Source organism: Charadrius vociferus, unplaced genomic scaffold (assembly GCF_000708025.1).
Source record: "Charadrius vociferus isolate BGI_N301 unplaced genomic scaffold, ASM70802v2 scaffold751, whole genome shotgun sequence".
In the NCBI taxonomy this organism is placed as follows: domain Eukaryota; kingdom Metazoa; phylum Chordata; class Aves; order Charadriiformes; family Charadriidae; genus Charadrius; species Charadrius vociferus.
The window spans coordinates 760254-774785 of NW_009646956.1; the positions used below are offsets into that span (position 1 = coordinate 760254).

The following is a 14532-nucleotide window of genomic DNA, read 5'->3' on the forward strand; positions in this document are numbered from 1 at the left end:
TGCTTTGCTGTGGCTGTAAACAGCACTGAAAAACATTCCTCAGCACCCAGGCGCAATGCTAGGGTGTGGGGCAAACCAGCGCTTGACTCAGAGAAGGGGGCAAGTTCACACAAAGCTCTAGAGACTCAGTTTCGGTCTTCATTGCTGATGACTGTGGTCAGCTGATGGCGTCTCATGGCTGGGCTGGATTGTTGAGGCTTGTCCTCGGGGTCACAGGCTTGGCATGGAGGGAAGTAGGAAGGGAGAAAGAAGAACCTTAGAGGAAATGTGGGGACTGAAGATCAGGCTGAGTACAGCAGTCATAGAGGGAGGGGGCAACATGGGAGCGTGCCAGAGGATGGTATAGGTGGTGTTTATGGATGAGACTTTTGTATGCCTGCAGCAAGGAGACCACTCTTGCTCAGGTTCATGTGTAGAAGTCACAGGGCACGTCTGCCAGGGGTCTGGGGGCGCTAAGACTGAGGAGTTAATTTTGACCTTGCATGGGAAGCCTGTTTGTCCCCTGGAGGAACTGGGTAGGGGACACATTTCCAAAATGCTCTGTCCCCTCAGTTAGAAGATGCTGTCCTGTTTCTCGTGCTATGTAATTTTTTGTTTCCCCAGCCTCTCTCTCTTTCATTATCCTTTCATGTTCCTCACCCTTTGTACCTCTTTCTTTTTTTATTACCCTTTTCTTTCCTTTACTCTCAGTCTCCCAGAATACATCCAATTTCAGATTCTGCCAGAAGCAGTGAGCAGAACCTGCTTTTCTTGTTCTCACCACCTTGCTTCTCTATTGTATTTATCATATAAATACTGGCTGTATAATTACCAGAGTATTATCTCTAAACATACATATTATGGAAAGACACAGTTTTTTCTCCAGCTGTCAGGGGAGGAATCAATTGAGACAGAATAGCAGTCATGAACACCAGCCACCACTTTTCCCAAGCACCTTTCATCTTTGCTCCGCAGAATCAAGATGGAAGGTTCCTAAATGCAGCCACTTCTGGGGTTAAAAAAAGGCCACAAAAATGATCTAGCTCGTGCAGGTGGATCATGCAAGGTGTATGGGCACTGCCATAAATCTGTTCTTATATGGGAACTATTGCTATTCTGAAATCGAGGCTGAGTCTTTGCAGCTCATTTAATTACCGGTGCATTTCCAATAGGATTAAAGGGATGTCTGAGTGTGTGTTAGCATACGTTAGGATATGCTATGCTGATAAATATCTGTGCTTTCTTATGCCTCCAGATACGCATGCTCTGTATATTTACAGTTACTGATTTAGTGTCATCCAAAGTTGAAGACAAAAGAAGGAAAGTATTACTGATCCAACCTTGTGCCTTTTGGTGATCATGAGCCCTAGGTTGGCTGCAGAAAATCAGGGCTGGTCATACTGAAATGTGAACACTGATTGTGGGAGGGAAGGTGTTTATGAACAGGAATGAAGCTGCAGGTGGATGCAGGTAGTTGCAGAAGGTAGTGAGGGCCTGTAGCCATAGGCTGTTCTTGTGTCAGCCATGCCAAGAAGAAGGAAAGGGAATAAATAAAGGATTTCATGGGCCTGACGTCAAAGAACTGTTCTTTTTCTCTCTTTCTCTGTCTGAGAAGTACTCGTATATTCATGTCTTTCCATTTTATTGCAGGGCTGCAAGCTCAGACTGTCTTAGTCAATGACACAGTCTCGGGATTTATCGGGACAGATGTGGTCCTGCACTGCAGCTTCACCAATCCGCTCCCCAATGTGAAGATCACGCAGGTCACATGGCAGAAAGCCACCAATGGTACCAAGCAGAATGTGGCCATCTACAACCCTGCCATGGGGGTCTCCATCCTCTCTCCCTACAAAGAGCGGGTGACTTTCCGGAATCCTTCCTTCAAAGATGGCACCATTCAGCTCTCTCGTCTAGAGCTGGAGGATGAGGGAGTTTACATCTGTGAGTTTGCTACCTTCCCAACTGGCAACCGGGAAAGCCAACTGAACCTCACTGTGCTGGGTAAGATACTGGGCAAGCTTTGTAATGTGAACCATTGCCTCCCATTGAACAGATCTGGAGGAACCTCAGACTCATGTCCTGGGAATTCAGGGCGAAGGTCAATCTTGGGTGTAAATTTTACCTGTGATGATCCTTCAAGTTGACTGTAAAAATTTTACCTGTGATGATCTTTCAAGTTGACTGTAAAGAGGTGAAGAGCAGGGACCCCAGAGTAGGTGGTTCACTGAGCTATCTCAGGAACGCCTCTTCCTCTTTCCAGGCCTTAGTTCCCCTATCTCTTAATGCAGGTGCAATAAGAGTGACCTGTTCCCTAAGGGAGTGGTGAGTTTTAATGAGCTGGTGGCTGTCATGTGAACGGAGAGAAAAGACAACAGAGAAATCCTAAACACAAGTAGAGCCTGTCCATGGAGCTTAGGGTTGAGAGTGAATAAACCCCACCCAAGGTCTACATGACTCGTTTATTCTCCAGTTTCAGTTTCTCATTCTAATATAGGGCTGAAAACCTATGGCAGGAAAGGATTGACTTTCCATCGAATAGCTGTGCATCTAAGGCACCTCCACCATTCTTTCCCCAGAGTAAATTGCTGGCAATTTGCAGCAGCTCTGGATTCACCAAAAGGTCTGTCACAGGCTCAGTGGTGCTAGATGTCTCTTGAGTTGCAGTAGGAAGGGTAGCATTGCTTTTCTAACCATCATTTTGTACCCTTTTCTTCTCCTCCTCCCCTTTTTACAATTACTTGCAGCCAAGCCCACAAATCGGATGGAGGGCACCAAGCGGCCACTTATTGCTAAGTCTGGCAGGACAGAAAAGATCTTGGTAGCTACCTGCACCTCCTCTAATGGGAAGCCCCCCAGCACTGTCACCTGGGACACCAAGCTCAAAGGCGAAGCGGAGTTTCAGGAGATCCGGAATAGCAATGGCACCATCACAGTGATCAGCCGGTACCGGCTGGGGGCGGGGCGGGGGGGGCCCCGCTCATGTGCGTGGTCAATTACCAGCTGGATCGCTTCACCGACAGCATGACCCTTAACGTGCAGTGTAAGTCACCGTGGGCAGAGCTGGAGAGCAATGCTGCGTGGTCAGTCCCTCGGGTGGGTGATAAAGTTTGGCAAAAGAGGATTTTTCTGAAGGGAAGGTGTTGGTCTCCTGGAGGGGTTGAAGTGGGGGACTGCTCTCTTTTTCTGGAGAGTGATCCCTTGGAATAATCATATGCTTTCTCTTTTTCACACCTTCTTTCTCTCTCTGCCTCTGACATGTCCCTTCATTCCTCCCCTTCTCTCTCTCCTTCATTCACCCTCTCTCACTTTCTTTGTCCCATCATCTTTCACCTTGCAATCTTTCTCCTTCTCCCACCCTGCCCCTATTTCATCTCTTCCTATTTCATTTTCTCCCCTTTCTTTACGATAACTCTTTCCTCTCCTTTTCCATCCTGCTTTTCTTTTTTATCCTCCTGCAGATGAGCCAGAAGTCACTATTGAGGGCTTTGATGGCAACTGGTTTCTCAACCGGAAGGATGTGAAGCTGATATGCAAATCTGATGCCAACCCCCCAGCTCACACCTATGAATGGAAGCTGTAAGTGCCTACAGTGCTGCTGCTCTCAGCACCACATATGATCTTTGAACAGGGCCAAGGCGTCTCTGTAGAAACCTCAGTCACCCTCTGGTCAGTCAGGGCCCAGTCCCATTCCTATCAGTGGTGTCACTCCAAGGGAAAACCCGTGCTGCTGGACTGTGCTCCTGCAGAATGCTCAGAGCCAATTCTGGGTCCCCTGGCACAGCTCTGCCAGGAGGCCTTCATTGCATGGAGACTAGAACTAGTTTCTTTCTTCGCAAACCAGAGAAGCTGCTGTCTTCAGCCTTGGCCTTTCTGGCCATCCCTGTCCTGTGCTGGCCATCCTCTGAAGCTGAGCTTGTCAGATCCAAACCAAGGCTTGCTGCCCTGCCAGCCCTGTCAAGAGGGCAGACTGTGTTTCTGAGGCAGGCAGTGCAGTGTTTGAAGCAACTAGGGCAAGGGACTTGTTTTGGGTGGACAGGCTTTATCAGAAGTTTCATATGGCCTATGGTCCCAGCTGACATGGCTGGAACCAGCTTTTAGTTGAACCACACACAGCCACCTCACCTTGCGATGGACAGGGGTTTTGCCTGTCTTTCAGCTGGGTCTTGCCCCAGCATCCTCCATTTGAGACTTGGGCGAGAAGAGCAGTGGGTCAGGACCATACTCACCCCCTTTCCACTGGCCTGGGATGGAGCTTGCTACCTGTGCAGTGCAGCCTTAAAACCCAGGGTAACTTCCTATTTTCAAGCCATTGGAATAATATTCTGCCCTGGTGATGTGTGAAGCAGCTGAGATATTACAAGGTGAATAACTTCCCCAGCACCACTAAGCGCTTCCGTGGCAGAGCTGGAAAAGAACCCAGAATTTCCCTTCCTTAAAGGGGCACAAATAGCACAAAATTCATCCGTGTGTGAAAAAACCTTTCCCTGGAATAAGCCCCAGCTGCAAGCAGGAGCTCCCCTTCGGAGCACTCATCCCCATGCAACTGACATTAAGCAGAAGAAATTCCTTGTCCTCCAGGGTTTCAGCTTTTGGCTGAACACACTAAAGGGACTGAAAAGTGAGTGAGGGGTGTCTGGGGAATGGGAATTGATGCAACCTGAGGTGGTTCTCTCTCCCTCTCTTTCTTTTCTATAAGCACTCGTGTAGCTTTAAAAAAGAAAGATCAAATGGATCCTTTCTTCTTTTCAGCTGGCATTTGTCATCGGGAAAGAGGCTCTCAAAATGGCTTTGCAAGGAGCTAGGCATATTCTGTCTCATTTCGCTTCTCAGATCAAACTGTTCACAGTGAAAGTCTGAAGAGGATTGTTTTTCTTGCCTTTTTTCTAGTTCTCATCCCCAGCTCTCTCCCTCTGTTGATTCTGCCAGTTCGACTTAAACTCTGAGGGGGCTCTCTGGGTTCCTCACAACATTGCCAGGGAAGTGTTGTAGGCAAAGATGCCCCCTGTGGCACCCAAGGCAGAAGAGATGCCAGGTTGGGCTATCTGCGTGTAGCAGGGCTGGCGAATTGAGCTGAAGCGAGCCTTGTGAGATGGAACTGGGGACAGGAGGCTGGTTTTCTCTCTGCTTTTGGGCAAGTCATTTCATCCCTTTGTTCCGCTATTGCTCACATGCGGGGCTGGAGGCTGAGCGCTTGCTGAGCTCCTGGGCATCAGGCTCTCCGTGGCAGGAGCTCTGTCACTGTGCACAGACACAGCCAGCAGCACAAGCGGCCCCTGATCTCTGTTGGGGCAGTCTGCTTCTCCTGTGATAGTGATGCTGAAGGCAGGCTGAGAGCTGAAGCATGGGGTAACTAAGTGCTGTCTCAGCCAGGTGATGTTTCTGTAGCCCAGGGCAGGAAAGTGGGTTAGTTACCAACTAGACTAAAACACGACAGGGGATGCACGTGTCAGGGCTTAGCATGGTACTGCCTGACTGAGCCTGAATATGACGTGTCATTTGCACACCTGGTTTACACATGGAGCTGGTAATAAATTCAGCTCTGGCAGAAACGATTCTTGGGAACAGCACATCTTTGAGCCAGGCATTCAGTTGGTCCCTATGTCCTTGTGTGATTGTTGATTTTATTTTTTTTTAAACATGTGAAAGAGAAGTTTTCCTATGGATTCTCTGTGAGCTGTGTGTACATCCATTTGTCTGTCTTTAGCCTGCAAGAGTTTCTTTACTTACATCTAAGAGGCTGGGAGTACCAATACTTTGCTTTGTGGGGATAAAAATGGAGAGAGAGAAAGAATAGAATTAACAAGTACAGGATGCTAAGCCCAATAGTGCTTCAGTCTGATTCCCCAGCCTCTCCCTTTTTGCACGCTTCATGGGTCAGTTAGGACCGAGTATAGGATTATTGACCTGAGAGAGCACAAAAAGGAAAGATGGAGTGCAGCTGAAGGTAAGGACAATGGAGACGAAAGAAGAGGAAAGTAGACCGTGAGAGAGAGCAAGTGAGACTGGGGGAAATAGAGGTGGAAATGGAGGAGGAAGAAAAAGTTGGGGCACAAAGTTGCCCCCAGGTCTTTCAGCCCACACTCCTGCACTCCCATTCTTGGCCCCAGGCTGCCCGTGAGTGGGGCCCTGTGAGGAAGACACAGACCAAGCAGATGCAATAAAAGCCTGATAAATAATTGTACTGCGGCCAGCCACCTAGGCATGCAGCATGTGTGTGTAGGGAGGTAAGGAATGGGAATAAGATCCATGGCCATCCCCTTCCTTCCCACAGTGCCACTTTCGTAATATCAAAATGATTCCTCATTTCTTTGGCTGGGCAGCCAGAGAAATAGCCACCAGCATCTTTGGTTTATCCATGTGCTCATATGTACCTCTGCTCCTTCCTGGGGTCGGGAAGCAATTACTGCTGCTGATGTTTTGCTCCTTCCTAGAATGTAAAAACAGCTGTGGTTTCCTCTCCTCTCATTTGGATGGTCATGAGCAACAGTCAGGGGAGCTGTTAGAGGAAGCAATAGCCTCCTTTAGCATCCCACTGCACAATTTTTAGGTGTGCCCTTGTCTTAGTAGATGCAGGGCCCTAATTCACCCATAGGCAGAGGACGAATGTTACACTATTTTATTTTTCCATCAGCTTTGGGATCATTGGCGTGATGTAGCTGGGAAAGACTAGAGTGTGTGCTATACATATGTGCCTGTGTGTATATGTAGACATGCGAAATATGTGTGTGTTTAGGCACTTCTTTACAAACCTAATTATACCCCCATTATTCCCTTTTGTTTCTTACAAATTGCTGACAATATGTGCACATTTTTGTTGGGAGGAGGGGAAAGAATTACTTGAGTAATTTTTAATTGCCTAAGAGAAGTAATTACTTTACTTTGCTTCAGTAATTAAGAATAACCAGGCCATGTGTGTCTTTCCCTAACACACAGGTTTATTTTTTATTTTTTATCTGCCTTGTTCATTTATTCTGTGTATCTCTAGACTTAGTTTTGCATTACTCCAGTTTCACACTTATCTGACTATTCTGACATGGGCAGGTCATAGATGGCAGGGCTCTAAATCAGCACTGCTTTCGTCGAGCTTGAGTAGCAATTAACACTGGCTGATCAGCTGCCCAGGAGAGTTACATGGGCAGGAAATTGGATTAAAGCAGGGTCAGGTTGGTATCTCGTTCCTGTATTTTCCATCAAATGGAAAGTCAGGGATGGAGGAACACTCTGAAGATGAGCCTGCTAGAGGTGAGGCACCCGAAAGAAAAGAGTGACCTGGCCATTTTACCTAGTTTGTACCTACTCAGGGATCATGCTGGAAAATGAAGGATCTGAGTCTGTTTTCTGGATAGTGGAGAATATAGACTAAATGTACTCCACATCTCATTAGCTGAAGGGGCTATATGTAACCCAAATACATCCAATCTCCCTTGTAATCACAGAGAAGGGAAAAAAACTCCATCCATGTAAAGAACCTGATTCTCATGATGCAATGGATTTACCCTGGAGACACACTACTGACTCTTTTCCTGCTGTCTCAAGGTTTGGTTTCAAGGCTGACTACTTTAATGGGTATTTTCCATCCAGCACCCAGGTTCTGGACCTGCAAAGGCAAGCGCAGAACCAGCATGTCAGTCTCACCTCTGCAATACTGCTAGATCCTACTGAGTATCATCTCTGGGGTCAACCATGATCTTTGTTTCCCCTAGGCCAAACGGGACTCTGCCAGGGAGCGTGGAAATCCAGAACAACACCATCTACTTTAAAGGGCCTGTCTCCTACAGCGTGGCTGGCACCTACATCTGTGAGGCCTCCAACGCCATCGGTACACGGTCGGGCTTGGTGGAAGTCAATGTCACAGGTAGGAAAACACTTGGTGTGTTTTGAAAGACGGAAGAGGAGGAGGAGGAGGTAACAACTACCAGTCAGTTACATCTCCTTAACGTCTGTCTTAATCACCAGTGTCTCCTTCTAGGGGTGGTGAGTTTCATGATGCAAAGGGAGCAGTGAAGTTCTTTGCTTTGCACTGGATTTGTACTGGTTTGGCTTGGATTTTTTTCTCCTTTCCTCTTGTTGTCTTTTCCTTTCTTACACCAAAATACATTCAGTTTGTTTCCCCCTTGTCTTCTGCTTTGGATTCAGAGAGATCATCAGACATGTTAAAAGTGAAGACATGTCAGGGAGATATTTGTTAGAAGGTAGAAGAAGGAGTAGGATGAGTATATAGACTGCCACTGAGGCAGTAAAGCATGAGATGGATGAGTCATTTGTTCAGGATGATGTCTGGTGTTTCTGATGTTAGGCAGTTCTCATGATTTTTCATTTGTGCTCCTTCCAATGCCATGTTGGTCCATGCACTTGCTCGCCTGGCTGCCACAGATTACCGAGAGGCTGTGAGCACTTGAGTAGCTTTGTCTGGGCTCCAGAAAGGAATAACATCACTGGATGCAGACAATGGGAAGTTATGCTATATGATGTCACATGGGACAGAAGGAATTTGATGACTTGCAAATCAGGGTAGCCACAGAAGTGAGGAAAAGACGTGGATATGCTTAGGTAACATCAGGGAGAGAAAGTGTTGTCGAGAAATAGGTTAAACAGAAGAAATAACATATGGCAATAGCCTGATTTTAAAGAGGCAAAGTGGTACTGCAAGGCGTCGCCAAAGGGAAAAGTGGCTGTTGGTGCTTTGAGAGCGGGGAAGGTGTAAAAGGAGTGATTTGTTTTCTCAGTGGGGTAATGACAGGCAGTGACCAGCAGTTGTGGGTCTCACAAGAGAGATGGAAGTATCTCTTGCAGTAGTGAGTTGGAGCACTGCCACACTGCAATGAGCTCCGGGTTCTCGGGGGACAGAGGAGGGAGTGAGCGTCCGACCAAGCAGCGCTGCCTGCCTGGGAGGCGTGCCTGGCAGCTGGGACGACTTGCCGAGGCTCCCCTCTAGGGGGGCTCAGCGCTGGTCTCCTTCGGGTGCTCCCCCGACACCCCAGCTTGGGACCATTGCCAGGTGGGCAGGCAGCACAAACCACGGCGCACAGCCACTTCTCTAGCTGGGCTCCCAGCAGGGACCAGGGGCATTGTAGCTGCAGACCTGCTCTCCCTGGGGAGAGCGGCGGGGCTGTGAGTGCAGCCGGGTGAGCTGGAGAGCAGCCGGCTGCCTGTGTCCTGCAGATGCCATAGACAGCGCAGGTGCCTCCGAGCTGGATGGACAGTGAGGCGCGCTGGGGGCTCTCCAAGGCATGGGAAATACAGGACAGGTTTCCGATGTTGTTAGCCCTTCCTGCTGTCCAGCCCCCGGCAAAGCAGAGCGCCTGCTGTTTTGATAGTGCTGAGCTGCCCCAGTCCTTGAAGAGTTGTCTAAGCTGAGAGTGATGAAACGGGCTTCTGAGAGGGGCTGAGCTCCAGCCCCCTGCACCCGCTCTCTACAGTGGTAAGTGCTGAGCAAGCGTAAAGACGAGGCCCAGGCAGCTGACCTCCTGAAATTAGCAATAACACTTTGTTTGGCACCCTCACCACCTCAGTTCCCCTCTCCTGTAACATGGGTAAACCAAGCTAATCTTCCTCTATCCAAATGCTTGGAGGTCAATGGATGGGATGTGCTAATTAGATGCTAATTGCCAAGTATTTATTTATGATCATTATCACTGTAGCAGGCCTTTAATTCACACCTCCTGTCCTGGATCCTTGCCTGCTGCGTCCTTCCTGGTATATGCTTTTCTCTGGGGGCTTATTCATTTGCCAGTGAAAGGCACCGGAATAACAAAGCTCTTTGTTCAGGACAGAGCAGCACCCGCCCTGCCTAGCCCTGCCCCACCACCCGAAGCCAGGAGAAGGTTGTGGCCAAAATCCATTCAGCCGCTGGCCATTTCATGGGACTTGCCACCAAAGGCGCCGTGCTTCTGGGACAGTGCAGGCAACTGCCTGGTACAAACTGAGCAGACTCACTTCCCATCACCAACAGAAAACCATTCCACACAGCAACCAGCACCTTGGGTCACATTTGAAATGATCAGAGGGAAAAAGCCTCCAGCTCAATCCCCAGTCACAGTGAAGGAGATGGGATGGGTATTGCAGGGGACTTAGAGAGGAACAGGCTCTCTTCACCATGTCTCATTTGCCATTTCTGCGTAGCCTGTACGTCCATTTCTTGCTGTCGTTCTCTCTATCCAACCACCCTGTATCTCTTGCACAGCTCAGGACACACGTTTCCAAACACCAGATAACTGCCCTGTCTTCATATTTCCTGCTGCCACCTGCCAGCATTTTATCTGTCTCAGCGCCACAATAGCATTGCAGCCTGGCTGGGCTGCACCGACTCACCTGCATGGGCTCCTCTCGGGACAAGGGTCTGGGGGTTCCCCCTCTGGGCTTCGGTAAATGTCTCCCTTCCTTGCGGTTTTTCAGGGGAATGGTGGAGCATCATTCTCATGCTCGACCAGTGCAATGTTGGCAAGGGAAGTGGGGACTAGCAGGATTTCTGGGGAAATTTCTGGGGACTTTGGGTTGATGTCTGCCTGGGTTTAATCTCAATTTATTCCCAAAGGTGCAAATTGTGGGGTTGAGGTTAAATGAGAGGGAAGGAAGGGCACACCAGCAGCTGCCCCGCTCGGAGGGATTAGCAGCCAACCTGTTAGGCCAGGCCTCCACCACATAAAAAACCCACTTTCAATAATTCATGGGATCTGAATATGTTTATCCAGCTCTCCCTAAGGACCAATTAGGCCAGTGCTGGGGGGGGCTCAGCCATCCTCGCTCAGCTATTACAGGTACATTTGTTTGGGTCTTGCAAGCAATTTAGGGATTGTCAGTGGACCACGAAACCTCTTTCAAGAGCTGCATGCAATAAATGGAGTTCAATCTAGTGAGCAGCCAGCCTTGGGAAAAAAAAAACCCAGAAGGCTGATGCAGAGAAAACCCTGCAGCAGCTTTTCCCCCTCCTGTCTCCCCAGATACAGACCTCCCCCCTCCTGCCACCCACCATCCTTCCACCCAGCTCCAGCCCCAGAGAGGAGTGCAGGGCTAGTTCAGCCCCTACATGGGGCGATTTTTTCAGGGGGAGAAGGCTGAACGCTTCTATTAGAGTTATAGCACATTAAAGAGATTGATAAGTGGAAATTTAATATTTTATTCCTGCAATCTGTTCCTATAATAGCTTCTCCTGCCTTGCAGGACCTTTGTCAGTCGCAGCCAAGCCATGTAGTGTGACATGTAACTATTTATTACAGGCGGTTGGGTGACATAATAAAAGGCTGTGGTTATAGACTGCATGCGTGTCCCTGCGTGCCTGCACACGGATGTGGTGGTCCTGCACAGAGAGCTGGTCACATACACATATATGTGTGACCCAGATCTGCATCCAGGCATGCAAATGGACCTTCCAAACCTGCATGCCTGCATGGGGATGCCCTGCTGCACAGTCCTGTGTGCATGCAGGACGCAAGAGCATCAGTGCATTGGCATGCGTGTATATGCATGTATTTGGCTGTATGTGCTTGGCTGTATGGGCTTGTGTGCAGCAGTGCATGTGCATGTGTGTACATAGACATCTGTGTTTGTATGTGGGGGGACATTCACAGAATCACAGAATGGTCAGGGTTGGAAGGGACCTCTGGAGCTCATCTAGTCCATCCCTCCATTCACGCACTTTTGTACTGGCTACAGCCACAAGAAGCACAAGGAGAAAGATGTTAAAACATCTCTTCTCCCTGGGAGGCTTCAAGCACCAGCCAAACATCAAACCTGAAGGAGAGTCACATCTGGGGGAGCAGGGAGAACAGGGCCTGTGCTGAGGCAGTGACCGCTGTCAGCCTCTCTGCAGGGCTCCCACCTATCCCCCGCAGCCAGGAGAGGGTCCTTTCCTCCTGGATACCACAGGCTCCCCGGGTTGCTTGCTTGGTGTAGCCCCACCTCTGCACCCCGGGGATTTCCAGGAGACAGGACACAACTTGCATGTGCCCCAGGGAGGAGCTGTGGGGATGGGGGGCTCTGTGCCGTTCCCTGCCCAGGGCTGTGGCACCCGTGGGCAGGTGGCTTTGCAGCCCTGGCCTTGGATGTGCTACAGGCTTTGGGGGGGGAGGAAAGGTGGGCAGGGGCTGACGCCCCCCCTCGTTTCCTTGGCTTGCAGCAGGGAGTTATTTACACACCACCAGTGATCTCATCCCAGCAAGGTCACTGCAAGCAGCCCATGGGGCTCACTGGAGCTCTGTGCCGTGCGGCAGCAGGCGTTTGCTAAGGGCTCAGAGCACAAGAGGAAGCCCTTTCCGGGAAGCGTTAAATCCCGAGCCTGGAGCAGGTGCACCCAAAGCCCAGCCACCGGCCAGGGCCGTGCCACGCTGCACCAGCAAGTGCTTTAGGTGGGAGGAAGTAGGGCCAGGGGCTAAAGAGGAGCAAGCCTGGGGGGTCCGTCTGATGCTAATCTTCCGGATGGCGGGTAGGAGTGTCTGCTGCATCCTGTCTGATGGCATCTGTGCCAGCGGCCCCTGCGGGAGCAGTGCTTGATTGACAAGCGATAGGTGACCTGACAGAGAGATTAAAACCTAAGACACGTTTGGCATCTGGCCTAAAAAGCCGTCACACTCTGAAATGCCAGTGGCAGCTGCTAAACTTCTGGATTAGTTGCCAGTGGTTTTTCCACCCCCACCGCCTCCTCTCCCCCCCAGCCCTGCTCTGCACAAGGAGAGCAGAAATCCCTGGTAGGCAGAGGAACGGCAGGGTCCCTTGAAGCCGGAGATGGGCGTGCATAAATGCAAGGGCTGTTGTGAAGGAAAAAGGACAGCAGTACTACGGACTTCTCAAATTGCAGCCCTGTCTGGGCTAAGGCAGGTCCAGAGGTATCTCCCTATCTTGACTCATGTACATGTCTGCAACACAGTGGGTCAAAGTCCTGGGATAATTTGGCGTGGACTGTACTGCCCGGAAAGTTTGCCATCAGCAATCAGTTTTGTCAAAGAACCGACATGATCACCACTGTTTGCTGAGGCCATCTGGGAACTGAGAAGCTCCACGAGCCCATTGGAATTAAGGTTCCTGCTCCTCCCCGGAGCTGCTGCTCACCCAGGCTGGAACCAGCCAAAGGCCCCCGTGCTTTCCATTGCAGCAGGTGTTTGATTTTGCAAGGCAGAAGGAAATCCAGGGCCTTCCTCTGGAAGAGCTTCGTGCAAGGAGCAGCTTGGGCTGACACGTGTCCAAAAGGTAATTTCTCATGGAGTCTGACATTCTCCTCAATGCCCATGGTTACAGTGAGAATTTTGGCTGGTGCTGGGTTTTAACCTGGCCCTTACGATTGAAGGGAAAAGGATGGAAATGTGAAAAATGTGATGGAAATGTGCTCTAGGCAGTCCTGCTTTAGCAGGGGAGTTGGACTAGATGATCTCTAGAGGTCCCTTCCAACTCTGAAGATTCCATGATTCCATGACTTCAAGCAAAAACGTGTCCACAGCAGGTAGTATCTTTCAAATATCTAAGCAGTGTGATGAGCAGAAGGGCTTTCGAAAGCTGGTTTCCTGTGGATCTGCATATCATAGAAGAATTAACTTGGTGTCTAAAAATATGCTTTTTCTGATCTGGGCCCTTCCTGCCTTTGGGAGCAGCTTCTTGTCCCTGTGGGTTTTCTGATGTCTAATGAGGGTTAGCTCCCACCTCTGCCAGGGATCCCATTCCAGCTCTCTCCAAGAGCTTTATGATAGGAATAATTTTGGCTCGTTCTTCTTCTGTCAGATACCACTGAAATTGGCCAGCAGGTTCAAAAAGCATTAGATAAGGGACTGATGGGCAGGCTGGGTGATTTGCATATGTCTCATTTTTATTGGAAACCAGCCCTTAAAAAAAAGATATGATTTTTAAAACGTGTATTTCTGAAGCCGCTCTTGTGATGGGGAAGGCCTGGTTTGTCTCTGCGGTGGCAGCACTGCTGTTGCAGGGAGAGGGCAGGACCTGGGGCAGGGAGATGCTTGGAGCCCACCGCCATGCATGGGGAGATCAAAGGGAACCTGTGGGCTCGGCCGGGTGCCAGAGCGAAGCCCTGGGTGCCCCCCCGTCTCCCTGGGCTCCCAGCTGCCGCCCCAGAGGTCCGGCTCCTGGCACGGGGACAGGCAGCTGGGCTGAATGCAACAGCTGGCAGAGCCGGGCAGCGGGCAGACAGTGTTGCTGCTTTAGTTCCTATTCATACAGCACTCCCTCTTTTTATGAGGGCTGGGGAGTAGCAGGAGGGGGGGAGGCTTTTTATGCTGGCATTAAAGCCTAGCTTGTTCCCCCTCCCTCCACTCTGCTGTCTCCTGTTTCTCCAGTCCGCTTTTCACAGCGGCTTTAATTCTCTCCAGACTCTTCCTAATGGATTTTTCACATGGGGCCCCCAGCGCGCTCGGGCATCACACCAGTTTCCAGAAATTTCACGCGCCTCTCGAACACAAAAAGGGGATCCGTTTCCCACACTTTCCCCTCTCTCCCCAGGCTGCGGTTCTGCTCAGTTTTGCACCCCAGACACGAAACTCGGTGGGCAGAAGGGCAAACCCCCGCTTTGTGGGGCGGACGGCAGCGGGTGCGTGCAGAGCGACGCCGCCGAGA

At 50.0% G+C, this 14532-nt stretch overlaps 1 protein-coding gene across 1 annotated transcript in view; it reads left to right on the plus strand.

Moving 5' to 3' along the window:
• Positions 1 to 1427: 1427 nt before the first annotated feature.
• The window catches only part of PVRL1 (poliovirus receptor-related 1 (herpesvirus entry mediator C)), a 16835-nt gene continuing 3730 nt past the window's right edge, over positions 1428 to 14532 (plus strand). The window contains 6 exon segments of the mRNA XM_009895156.1: positions 1428 to 1449; positions 1630 to 1980; positions 2724 to 2948; positions 2951 to 3019; positions 3438 to 3555; positions 7683 to 7834. Coding sequence (XP_009893458.1) covers positions 1428 to 1449; positions 1630 to 1980; positions 2724 to 2948; positions 2951 to 3019; positions 3438 to 3555; positions 7683 to 7834 — 937 coding nt within the window.